At 44.7% G+C, this 13,185-nt stretch overlaps 1 protein-coding gene across 1 annotated transcript in view; it reads left to right on the top strand.

Moving 5' to 3' along the window:
* LOC124776418 (solute carrier organic anion transporter family member 4A1) overlaps positions 1–13,185 on the top strand; it is a 552,725-nt gene that overhangs the window by 443,843 nt on the left and 95,697 nt on the right. The window contains exon 6 of the mRNA XM_047251412.1: positions 12,440–12,682. Coding sequence (XP_047107368.1) covers positions 12,440–12,682 — 243 coding nt within the window. The remainder of the gene's footprint in view (positions 1–12,439; positions 12,683–13,185) is intronic.

Genomic DNA, 13,185 nt, shown 5'->3' with positions numbered 1-13,185 from the left:
TTTTGGTTCCACTCTCGAAAAACTCGACGAGCGGAGAGCCCCTGCAGTCGAAGGAGGTCATCATGACCTTACCGGAACGTGTGTGAACAGCTTTGGATTTCTTTCGCAGGGGAGAGGTGGGCTGTTTCCACTGTAGGCTTTACCACTTCCTTGGGATCGAAATTGTGGCATCACGCTATTTCATGATAACCTTCCTCTTCGACTGCAGGGCCCCTCTGGATGAGTCCCTCGAGCCGGCCGAAGTGGCCGTGCGGTTAAAGGCGCTGCAGTCTGGAACCGCAAGACCGCTACGGTCGCAGGTTCGAATCCTGCCTCGGGCGTGGATGTTTGTGATGTCCTTAGGTTAGTTAGGTTTAACTAGTTCTAGGTTCTAGGGGACTAATGACCTCAGCAGTTGAGTCCCATAGTGCTCAGAGCCATTTGAACCATTTTTTTTGAGTCCCTCGAGAGTGGTACCACAAGCAGTGCGCAGCGGCAACAAGACACTTTGTAGAAACTGCAGCGTGCCATGAAGTCAAAGTGTCCAGGAATACTGTCGGACGGAATCGTTCTGTTCTACGATAACGCGTGCACACACACTGCCTATCGGACGCAGGCTATATTTCAGCAATTTGGCTGAGAAACGGTGTAACGTCCTCCGTACAGCCCAGATCTTTCACCGTTGGCGTCGGCTTTAGTCGGACGAGGAGGTGCAAGAGTGTGTGCGATTGTGGGCCCGTCAACGGCCGACCGCGTTCTAGAAACAGGAATTGATCGTTTCGTCTCCCAGAGGGATAAATGTCTTAACGCGTGTGGCGATTACTTTTGAAGTGGACCATTCTATGGTTTCGTTGTGGCGGATGTTCGGTTTTCAATTGATTGTCCTGTATACATTCAGTATAACTGTATTCGCTGCTGTAGATGTGCAAGTTGGTATACAGACAAGTTTCCATTTGACTGTCCCGTTTACATTCGGAGTAACTGTGTTTGCTGCTGTGTGAGCTGGTATACTGACAGGTTTCTTACCCCACAACTGACAGATGGTCACGACACCTGGTCCTTGAAAGTCGGGAAGTTCTGTCAGTGGGCATAGGCGACCGACCGCGTGTGTGTGTGTGTGTGCGTGCGCGCGCGCGCGCGCGCGTTTGTGTGTGTGTGTGTGTGTGTGTGTGTGTGTGTGTGTTGGAGGGACGGCGGAGGCGGCGGCAAGAGGTGTAAGAAACAGAAGAGAACATTCTCTGCGATAGAAGAGACGATATAACTGAGAAATCTCAAGACACAAAAGTTCTCCACTCCAGGAACCGGGACCTTCTCGAAACTCATGGTGACAAAAATAGCTGCAGTCATAGTCGTAGAATTACGAATACAGCAATCCAGCTTCCATTGCTGTACAATGGAGTGTCACACTGGAAAGACGTGGAGAATTTGAATTCAACTGTACACTCTCGAGAAGCGGTTGCAGCAGGCAGTTTGAGCTAGCTTTGAGAAGTTGTTATGGAAGGTTGTTTTAACATGTTGTCTGGCGCGAGCTGGATCTCACCCAAACAAGAAAAATACCTAGTTTTAATAAACATCTTTGTTGAAGTTTAAATACGCCAACGAACACCGAAAAAAATAGCAAGCATGAAAATAACTCATAAAATACAATAACATAATGTGATCAGACGTTTTGTAACCAAAATAAGTGTTAATTTTGTGTTAGCAGAAGAGCCAACACCGTGTTACGAGTGGAGGCCGAAATGCACGCGTTTTAGCTCACGCAGGCTGGCGTGAGGAGGGAGGAGGGAAGAACTATACTGACGTGAGGTCTGGAACATGACAAGGAATGAGAATTCAGAAAGCGGACGTAATTAGTTTGATACTTAACTATAATCCATTAATGATGAACGTCGCTCTTGACGGTACATGATTCACAATATTATCTGTTCAGAATACATTCTTGAAGTTAAGTATAGTAACTGAAATTGTCGCCTTGCTAGGTCGTAGCAAATGACGTAGCTGAAGGCTATGCTAAACTGTCGTCTCTGCAAATGAAAGCGTATGTAGACAGTGAACCATCGCTAGCAAAGTCGGCTGTACAACTGGAGCGAGTGCTAGGGAATCTCTCTAGACTAGACCTGCCGTGTGGCGGCGCTCGGTCTGCAATCACTGATAGAGGCGACACGCGGGTCCGACGTATACTAACGGACCGCGGCCGATTTAAAGGCTACCACCTAGCAAGTGTGGTGTCTGGCAGTGACACCACAGTTAAAAATTGAACAACTGTTTTTAAAGTTTATGTCCTGTAAAGCCACATTGAAGAGCATTATTCGGTGACATTTCTGCTGAATGTTTCTGTTAATAACCAACAGGATTTTCTGATGATCTCAGAAATTTTTTGTTTACATGCCTTTTAATCTTCTGGGTCAAACTAACATTACTGATAAATGATCAAAAATATTATGAATACTTCTGTCTTAATACGAGTATAAGGGGCGATCAAATCATCCCTGTGTGAGGGCGTTGCTGCAACGTATATACAACGTAGCGCGACTCCGTATGGGGTATCTAATCACCGCCATTTTGGGAAAGGGATTAGTGTGACATTCATGTCTTTCCGACGCGCGTGCCGTAATTTCGTAAACGTAAACTATGACGACGTTATTACCAGATTCATCCAAACAGGAACAACATGCTGTTATTCTTCTCTTGGATGCCGAAGGAGAAACGGCGCTAAACATCCATTGGAGAATGAAGAATGTGTATGGGGCAGCATGTCTGTCGGATAAAATCGCTGTGGAATGTGCGACAAGGCTTGCTGCACATCCCCATATCGCAAATGTCGTAATGTACGAGGTGCATTCTAGTTCTAAGGCCTCCGATTTTTTTTCTAATTAACTACTCACCCGAAATCGATGAAACTGGCGTTACTTCTCGACGTAATCGCCCTGCAGAAGTACACATTTTTCACAACGCTGACGCCATGATTCCATGGCAGCGGCGAAGGCTTCTTTAGGAGTCTGTTTTGACCACTGGAAAATCACTGAGGCAATAGCAGCACGGCTGGTGAATGTGCGGCCACGGAGAGTGTCTTTCATTGTTGGAAGAAGCCAAAAGTCACTAGGAGCCAGGTCAGGTGAGTAGGGAGCATGCGGAATCATTTCAAAGTTGTTATCACGAAGAAACTGTTGCGTAACGTTAGCTCGATGTGCGGGTGTGTTGTCTTGGGGAAACAGCACACGCGCAGCCCTTCCCGGAGGTTTTTGTTGCAGTGCAGGAAGGAATTTGTTCTTCAAAACATTTTCGTAGGATGCACCTGTTACCGTAGTGCCCTTTGGAACGCAATGGGTAAGGATTACGCCCTCGCTGTCCCAGAACATGGACACCATCATTTTTTCAGCACTGGCGGTTACCCGAAATTTTTTGGTGGCGGTGAATCTGTGTGCTTCCATTGAGCTGACTGGCGCTTTGTTTCTGGATTGAAAAATGGCATCCACGTCTCATCCATTGTCACAACCGACGAAAAGAAAGTCCCATTCATGTTGTCGTTGCGCGTCAACATTGCTTGGCAAGATGCCACACGGGGAGCCATGTGGTCGTCCGCCAGCATTCGTGGCACCCACCTGGATGACACTTTTCGCATTTTCAGGTCGTCATGCAGGATTGTGTGCACAGAACCCACAGAAATGGCAACTCTGGAGGCAATCTGTTCAACAGTCATTCGGCGATCCCCCAAAACGATTCTCTCCACTTTCTCCATCATGTCGTCAGACCGGCTTGTGCGAGCCCGAGGTTGTTTCGGTTTGTTGTCACACGATGTTCTGCCTTCATTAAACTGTCGCACCCACGAACGCACTTTCGACACATCCATAACTCCATCACCACATGTCTCCTTCAACTGTCGATGAATTTCAATTGGTTTCACACCACGCAAATTCAGAAAACGAATGATTGCACGCTGTTCAAGAAAGGAAAACGTCGCCATTTTAAGTATTTAAAACAGTTCTCATTCTCGCCGCTGGCAGTAAAATTCCATCTGCCGTACGGTGCTGCCATCTCTGGGCCGTATTGACAATGAACGCGGCCTCATTTTAAAACTTTCGCTTAAACAGGATGTTCAGAAATTCCCGTTACAGACTTCTAGGACTTGTAGAATGATTACGTAATATTCTGAATAGGAACTCATATCCGGAAACGTCATCCGACGACGCTACAGTCCGCCAAAGTTACCGTCGCCGGCGCCTGTGAGTGCAGTGTAGACAGGGTGACTACGTGAAGATGTTACAGACTTTCTAGGATGATGAAGGATATATGCATCAGTTAGAGGTGAGGGTCCATATAACTGAAACGAACGCGTCGAAAGCTGTAAGTGAAAACCTTTCTGATACCTCTGACAGTGGAACTTATGTACTGGTACTGTTGTTGCAAAGACTGTACGTTAGGCAACTTTCAGAGACAGTAGCAAGCAAAAAATGATTAGTAAACATGGGCTCTAAAATGCATACCTGAGAAGGTATGAGCAGTTGTTCACTTTCGCTACTGTGAAACACATTTCCTTTATTGAACAAGTGCTACTAGCTCTTAAGATACGCATTTTAGAGCGCTCTTTTGTGATACTGGATCCCCTGTGCTAAATCGACTCCTGTTTTTTCTTCTGTCACGTCATCAGACAAGACTACCCTTGCTTTTAATTTCACCGAAAGTTGTTTTGACTCTCCTCTATGCTGAGTCAGTACTTCCGACAATCATTTCTTTTTCGCTTTCTTCACATTTTTCATGCAGCAGTTTCGTCTTAGCTTACTTGCACTTCTCATTTATTTCATTCCTCAGCGCCTTTCCACGAACATTTTTGTACTTCCTTTTTTCATCGATCAACTGAAGTATTTCTACTGTTACCCATAGTTATTTCCCAGTTACCTCTTTGTACCTATATTTTTCTTTCCAACTCTTGTGATTGCCCGTTTTAGAGATGTCCATTGCTCCTCAACTGTACTGCCTGTCCAGCCTACTCTTCATCATTACTACATTGTCGTCTAAGTTGCACTCGTGGTCTCGGGGTAGCATCTTTGTTTAGTCATCAAAACGTCCTCGGTCCTGGTTTCGAACGCCACCAACGTGTAAATTTTGGCGGCCGAAGACTACCAACCTAAGAAGTCACACTCATTCTGCCAAAGGCCCTTACCTAAGAGGGCGGAGGAGCGGACAGAGGTTTAGGGCTCTCTCTTGTCCTGAGATGGGGATCTGCCCTTAAAGGCAGAAGATCAACAATGCTCAACGGCATGAGAATACAGAAGCCAATGGAAACGACTGCAGTAATGGCACATAATGTATATCCACAGGACATGTGACCTGTAATTGAAAAAGTGTCATGATGATCTCTTCTTTGGCGAAAGATTCCAGAATAGTCCCTCATTCGGATCTCCGGGAGGGGACTGCCAAGAGTGAGGTTACCATGAGAAAAAGATTGAATAATAAGCGAAAAGATAACGTTCTACGAGTCAGGGCGTGGAATGTCAGAAGCTTGAACGTGGTAGGGAAGCTAGAAAATCTAAAAATGCAAATGCAAATGTTCATTCTGCATGTAGTGGGGGTCAGTGAAGTGAAATGAAAAGAAAACAAGGATTTGTGGTCAGATGAGTAAAGGGTAATATCAACAGCAGCACAAAATGGTATAACGGAAGTAGGATTCGTTATAAATATGAAGGTGGGGCAGAGAGTGAGTTACTGGGAACAGTTGAGTGACAGGGTTGTTCTTGCCAGAACTGACAGCAAACCAACATCGATAACGATAGTTTAAGTATACATGCCGAAGTCACAAGCTGAAGATGGAAAGATAGAGAAAATATATGAGGATATTGCACGGGTAATGCAGTACGTAACGGTAAATGAAAATTCAATAGTCATGGGGATTTGAATGCTGTTGTAGGGGAAGGAGTAGAAGAAAGGGTTACGGGAGAATATGGGCTGGGTCCTAGTAATGTGAGGGGAGAAAGACTAATTTGAGTTCTGTAATCAATTTCGCTACTAACAGCGAGTAGTCTGTTCAGGAATCACAAGAGGAGGAGGTATGCTTGGAAAAGGGCGTGAGATACGGGAAGATTTCAGTTAGATTACATCATGGTCAGACAGAGATTCCGAGATCAGTTTAAGCATGCACTATATTAAAAATCTTTCCAACAGGCGTTATTTTTAGTACGTTTAGTTAAGCTGAAGAGTCACAAAATGTGACGTCGATCCTATAGCTCATTGCTCCGTTGAAATTACATATAGGTCCTTGCCAGGATTTGCACTGTTTTCGTTGTTGATTGATGTTTAGGTTGAGTTTCGGGGCACTTTGTTCATACTCTTCCATTTTAAGCTCATGTTCCAAATTAGTGCCTAATAAACTGCACTCCTCCCGAACAGGCCATGAAGGCCCAACAGTAAGCACCTTCTCAGTGAAGTAGCTCCTCAGTTTGCCTCACAAGGGCTGAGTGCACCCCGCTTGCCAACAGCGCTCGGCAGACCGGATGGTCACCCATCCAAGTAGTAGCCCAGCCCGTCATCGCTTAACTACGGTGATCTGCACAGTTAATCCATATTGAGCTGTTTTCAGACGCGCGGTATGCTACCATTATTCACAAGAAAATAAAACACACAAAAAGAAACTTGCTAATAACACACTTTTTGCCGCAAATGCCTAACGAAAGGTACGGGACATGTTTCGCTTGCTTACTCTTTGTAATCATTCGTAAAACTGTCGCTAGGTGGTGCGACTTCTGTAGCGCATTAATTTACAGATATGTCTGTCCTATAACGGATTAGAACTGCCTTCCCAGTAACGGGTTAGAACTACTCTCGCCAGAAACAAAAAACTGTCTCAGGCACTATCGTAACATTAATATTATTCGTCGATTAATGACACATTGAAGCATAATGGAAGTTTATAGAGACAGGGATTCGACAGCGAGGTCTCAGCAAGTCTGTTGATTCCCTTTCGTTTTAACCAGCGAAACGTAAAATCATGTGGAGGTAAAGAACAGAGCTATGAATGTGTAAGACAGAAAATGGGAGCCGACAATTCCTCTTTGTTCTTTTGTGGTTTATTTGAAGCACACAAGATATGTTGCTCGTATAGCTTCTGCGCTTTTATGTAACTAAAGCAATTACTTTTTATACAAGTACAGTTTACGAGCACAAACATAAACACATGTATATAATTTTTGTTGTTATGTTGCACTCAACTTTCTTCATCATGATCAAAGGCAAGAGTTCTCTGTTATTACTGATAAATGAGGAAGTTGTTTATGAGTAATAGAAACATGTTTTATATCAGTTCGACCAAGTATTGAAGCGATGTTTGATGTATTTTTGTTTTGCGATTCTTTTCTACTTTACCTTTTTCTTGAGGATATTGCGTTTTCTAGTGCTGTATGGTAAATTATATTGTCTTCTTTATTTTTACTACAGCATCCCCTGTTTCACGTTAAAAATCAACAATTTTCGAATAGAACCTGAATTAAACATTGGCAGTTTCAGTTTTGCTATAAATGCTGGTTGTTCAAGTAACATACACGAGGATAAGTATGCAGAAGAAGAATGTTGCGTAGGTTACTGGGTCCTTTACATATCATCAGTTAGTTTCTACACAGTACACCGCTTCCGGTTTTTACTGGAATGTAATAAGACACTGAGTGCATCCCTAAAGAAAGCGATTGTGTTATAAGGTAACGCCCAATAGGTATGCAACACATCCAACATGTAGGGAAGGCGGATACTATCTTAACTGACCAAAACTACTAGGAAAAGTACCGTAGTCTGCGCTTACGTATTTTATTCTACGGTAGGCGACGGTAGTTTAATAACTCTACCGTAGCAGCCACGCCCCCAAAACCTTTGCTGCATGGAGCTAACGGCCATTTCAGTATGCAGCATTAAGACTAGCTGCTAACTGTTTGAAAAACATCACTAGGTATCAACCATTTCAAAAACTGTAGCTGTCATTATTTAAATACGTGTTGGAAATGCGACGTGTTTTTTCTATCGTTTCGGCCTGCTATGGACCACGAAGATTTTTATCTCTTCTCTGATTGTGTTTTCCTATTTTGCCAGTAGATTTCCATTTTGGCTGACTGTGCTTCTTTTCTGTGTTTTAACCATTTGCAGGCAGGACGTGGAACTGGCGTAGTAAGCGAAATAAGGTTTTTAGAAATTTTGACTTTTTCTCTTTAAACTTCTCGATCCTGAATGTCCTCAAATGAAATTTCAGCTTCCTGTAAATCCTTTTTAACATAGCTTGCTCATTTTGAATGCGATTTTGTTTTTGAAATTGTGGAATCTATGCGATGAGTAAGTCTTTGCGCGTTCTTTCTTTCCAGATGACCAAAAAGCATCATTCCCCGCTTCCTTATGCTGGTAACAATGTCTTCTGTATGTTCGTATAATTTACAGTTGTGTCTTCGGCGAAATTCTCCGTTTTCTTTGATAGGGCCAAAAATTTTCCAGTCTTTTATTTCAAGTTTTCGTAGTGGTCCTTTCTTCGTCATGTTTAAATATTCTGGTACATACAAAACTGATGGTCTGATTACGGTGTTATAATGACAAAGTTTTAGATTTAAAGACAGGCTTTTGCTTTTGTATAAGTCTTTGCACAGATGAAAAGCACCTTCTAGTTTAGAACACCTGCTTTCTACAGCTGCATTTTCTGAACCGTCAGGTGTAATTATTTCTCCAAGATATTTAAATTTCTTATACTGCTTGACTTTCTCTTGTTGTATTTCAATATGAGGAGGAGCGTGTTTGATGTTTGTGATGAATTCAGTTTTATTAAATGCTATTTTTAGGCCAGTCTTAGCAGCAATTGATTGTAGGCTGGACACTTGAACCTTAGCTTCGTCATTATTATTTGCAATGAGTTCCAGATCATCAGCAAAAGCCAAACATTTTCCACTGAGGCCATTTCATTTGTGTCCAAGCTGAATCCGATTATCTGGCGGTACGGTTGTTTTCCACTCTCTGACTATCTTTTCCAGGACACAGTTGCAAAGCAATGGAGAGAGCAGGTCACCTTGTCTCACTGCTGTACAGATTTCAAATGGTTCTGACAGATCGCCTCTGAACTGGACCTTTGACAATGTGTTATTTAAAGTGGCGCTTATCAGATTGATTGTTTTCCTGTTGTTGTTGTTTTTGTTGTGGTCTTCAGTCCAGAGACTGGTTTGACGCAGCTCTCCATGCTACTCTATCCTGTGCAAGCTTCTTCATCTCCCAGTATCGACTACAACCTACATCCTTCTGAATCTGTTTGGTGTATTCATCTCTTGGTCTCCCTCTACGAATTTTACCCTCCACGCTGCCCTCCCATACCAAATTGGTGATACCTTGATGCCTTAGAATATGCTCTACCAACCGATCCCTTCTTCTAGTCAAGTTGTGCCACAAATTTCTCTTCTCTCCAATTCTATTCAGTACCTCCTCATTAGTTATGTGATCTACTCATCTAATCTTCAGCATTCTTCTGTAGCACATTTCGAAAGCTTCTATTCTCTTCTTGTCTGAACTATTTATCGTCCATGTTTCACTTCCATACATGGCTACAGTCCATACAAATACTTTCAGAAACGACTTTCTGACACTTAAATCTGTACTCGAGTTAAGAAATTTCTCTTCTTGCGAAACGCTTTCCTTGCCATTGCCAGTCTGCATTTTATATCCTCTCTACTTCGACCATCATCAGTTATTTTGCTCCCCAAATAGCAAAACACATTTACTACTTTAAGTGTCACATTTGCTAATCTAATACCCTCAGCATCACCCGAGTTAACCCGACTACATTCCATTATCCTCGTTTTGTTTTTGTTGATGTTCGTCTTATATTCTCCTTTCAAGACACTGTCCATTCCGTTCAACTGCTCTTCCAAGTCCTTTGCTGTCTCTGACAGAATTACAATGTCATCGGCGAACCTTAAAGTTTTTATTTCTTCTCTATGGATTTTAATACCTACTACGAATTTTTCGTTTGTTTTCTTTACTGCTTGCTCGATATACAGAGTGAGTAACATCGGGGAGAGGCTACAACCCTGTCTCACTCCCTTCCCAACCATTGCTTCCCTTTGATGTCCCTCGACTCTTATAACTGCCATCTGGTTTCTGTACAAATTGTAAATAGCCTTTCGCTCCCTGTATTTTACCCCTGCCACCTTCAGAATTTGAAAGAGAGTATTCCAGTCAACATTGTCGAAAGCTTTCTCTAAGTCTACAAGTGCTATAAACGTAGGTTTGCCTTTTCTTAATCTAGCTTCTAAGATAAGACGTAGGGTCAGATTTGCTTCACGTGTTCCAATATTTCTACGGAATCCAAACTGATCCTTCCAGAGGTCGGGTTCTACCAGTTTTTCCATTCGTTTGTAAAGAATTCGCGTTAGTATTTTGCAGCCGTGTCTTATTAAACTGATAGTTCGGTAATTTTCACATCTGTCAACACCTGCTTTCTTTGGGATTGGAATTATTAAATTCTTCTTGAAGTCTGAGGGTATTTCGCCTGTCTCATACGCTTTGCTCACCAGATGGTAGAGTTTTGTCAGGACCGGCTCTCCGAAGGCTGTCAGTAGTTCTTATGGAATGTTGTCTACTCCCAGGGCCTTGTTTCGACTTAGGTCTTTCAGTGCTCTGTCAAACTCTTCACGCAGTATCATATCTCCCATCTTCATCTACACTGCTGGCCACCGTAAATGCAACACCCTGAAGGAAGCATCCGAATCAAGTGAAATTTACACCATGGGTTTACAGCGATGAGATATGCAACTGATTAGAATTTCAGCGCAGACGCACATCACGCGCGCCTGTGGCGCCACCTCACAGCGCAATTTAAGGCTTGGCGATTTCGACGAGTGTACGTTCGGCACGTGTGTTTACCTTTTGATTGTTTCACAAGACGATCAGTTATGCCTCGTAGACAACAGCGAACATCGTTTGATCAAGTATCCGAGTTCGACAGAGGAAGGATAGTGGCTGACCGAGATTCTGGATTATCATACAGAGAAATCGCTAGTCGTGTTGGACGAAACCAAACAACTGTAATGCGGATATGTGACCGTTGGATGCAGGAGGGTACGACGGACCGACGTGGTCGATCGCATTCACCTCGGTGCACCACTGCACGTGCTGGTAGGCAAATTGTGCGCATGGCAGTGACGGATCGCTCAGTGACATCCCAAACCATAGCACAGCACATTGCGTCTGTAACGCATCATCCAGTGTCTGCGCGTACCATTCGACGCCGTTTACAGCAGAGTGGTCTGTCCGCAAGACGTCCATTGCTTCGTCTACCATTGACGCAGAACCACAGACGTCTCCGTCGCCAATGGTGTGAAGACAGACGGATGTGGACGGCAGAATGGAATGACGTTGTCTTTACTGACGAGGCACGCTTCTGTCTGCAGCACCACGATGGTCGGATTAGAGTGTGGAGACACCGTGGAGAGAGTATGCTGGACAGCTGCATTATGCACCGCCACACTGGTCTTGCACCGGGTATTATGGTATGGGGCGGTATTGGATATTACTCTCGCACGCCTCTAGTACGCATTGCCGGTACTTTAAATAGCCGGCGCTACATATCCGAGGTGCTGGAGCCAGTTGTCCTTCCTTACCTTCAGGGCTCGGCCACAGCCATATTTCAACAGGATAATGCGCGACCACACGTGGCACGCATTGTCCAAAGGCTCTTCGTCAATAACCAGATTGAAGTGCTTCCCTGGCCGGCTCGCTTTCCGGATCTTTCGCCGATAGAAAACATGTGGTCCATGGTTGCTCAACGAGTGACCCAGATTACATCCCCAGCTGTCACACCAGATGATCTTTGGCAACGTGTGGAAGCTGCTTGGGCTGCTGTACCCCAGGAACACATGCAACGTCTCTTTGACTCAATGCCGAGACGTGTGGCAGCGGTGATCTGCAACAATGGCGGCTACTCTGGCTACTGATTCTGGCAAGAACCACATGTCACAGACATCTGTAAACGTAATCATTTGATACTTGGTCAACATGTTATCTACAAAATAAATTTTGTTGTGCTACCTCTTGTCTTTCTTGGTGTTGCATTTACGGTGGCCAGCAGTGTACATCCTCTTCCATTTCCATAATTTGCCCTGAAGCACATAGCGCCGTTGTATAGACTCTCTATATACTCCTTCCACCTTTCTGCTTTCCCTTGTTTTCCTATCTAGACCAAATTCGGCAAGGGTGTTCTTTGTTGTTTCTCGATCAATTGAGTCATACGCTTTTTGAAAGTCGACAACGGTCACAACAAACGTTTTTGATCTTGATTTGGCGTATGATATAACAGGTGTCAGGTTATGGATCCGCTCTGCACAGGATCTTGATGTCCTGAAACCACCTTGATATTCGCCCAATCTGTAATCCATTACTGAAAAATGTAGGGCGGCTCTGCCACAGAGTCGCGCGGCTGCTGAAGTTTGTTTACAAGTCCTATTCTGCACAGGCTCGGCGGCGCTGCGCGCGCAGAAGGTGTCGGAGGCGCACGGCAACTGCCGCGTGGAGGCGTTCAGCAAGGTGCGCGAGATGCCGCGCGCGCTGCGACACCTCGTGGCCAACCCCACCTTCTTCTTCCTGAACCTGGCCGGCGCCAGCGAGGGCCTGCTCATCGCCGGCTTCGCCGCCTTCCTGCCCAAGCTCATCGAGAACCAGTTCAGCGTCAACGCCACCTGGGCCGCCATGCTCATGGGTCAGTATCTTCGTCTTCTGCCCTTCCAGTGACTTGGCCTTTTCACCTCGTGTTGCGCGAGGCGAGTAAGTTGAAAACATTAACAACGTAATAAAAGTTCTATTTCCATTGTTCTGTAACGTATCACTGCTTTAAAGAAAACCTAAGTGACAGCATACAGAAGGCAAGCCAAACGCTGCCACAATACCTGTCTACTACGGCTGCCACAATTGCGCGGCAAGTACGAACGTAGAACGGCGTTCATCCATATGCTTTCTGAGGAGCGAAGGTGAGGCGTGTTTATGATTGCAATAGGAGTGTGATGTCGTCAGTCATACGACCACACCGCCGCCTGAGAGATCGATCCGCCCGATGTGATTCTCTCGATAAACCGAAGAACGGCTGTGTTAGCCAAAGAGTACACAGCCAGTCGCAGTACTTAATGCTCGCCGCGAGGCGCCGCTAGGACACTTCGTGTGTAGTGCAGTTGTGCCAGTCTACAGTTCGTAGCCGCGCTCAGTGGT

This window comes from Schistocerca piceifrons, chromosome 2 (assembly GCF_021461385.2).
Source record: "Schistocerca piceifrons isolate TAMUIC-IGC-003096 chromosome 2, iqSchPice1.1, whole genome shotgun sequence".
Taxonomy (NCBI): Eukaryota; Metazoa; Arthropoda; class Insecta; order Orthoptera; family Acrididae; genus Schistocerca; species Schistocerca piceifrons.
Note: the sequence above shows the minus strand (reverse complement) of the source record. Positions and strands in the feature narration are given on the sequence as shown.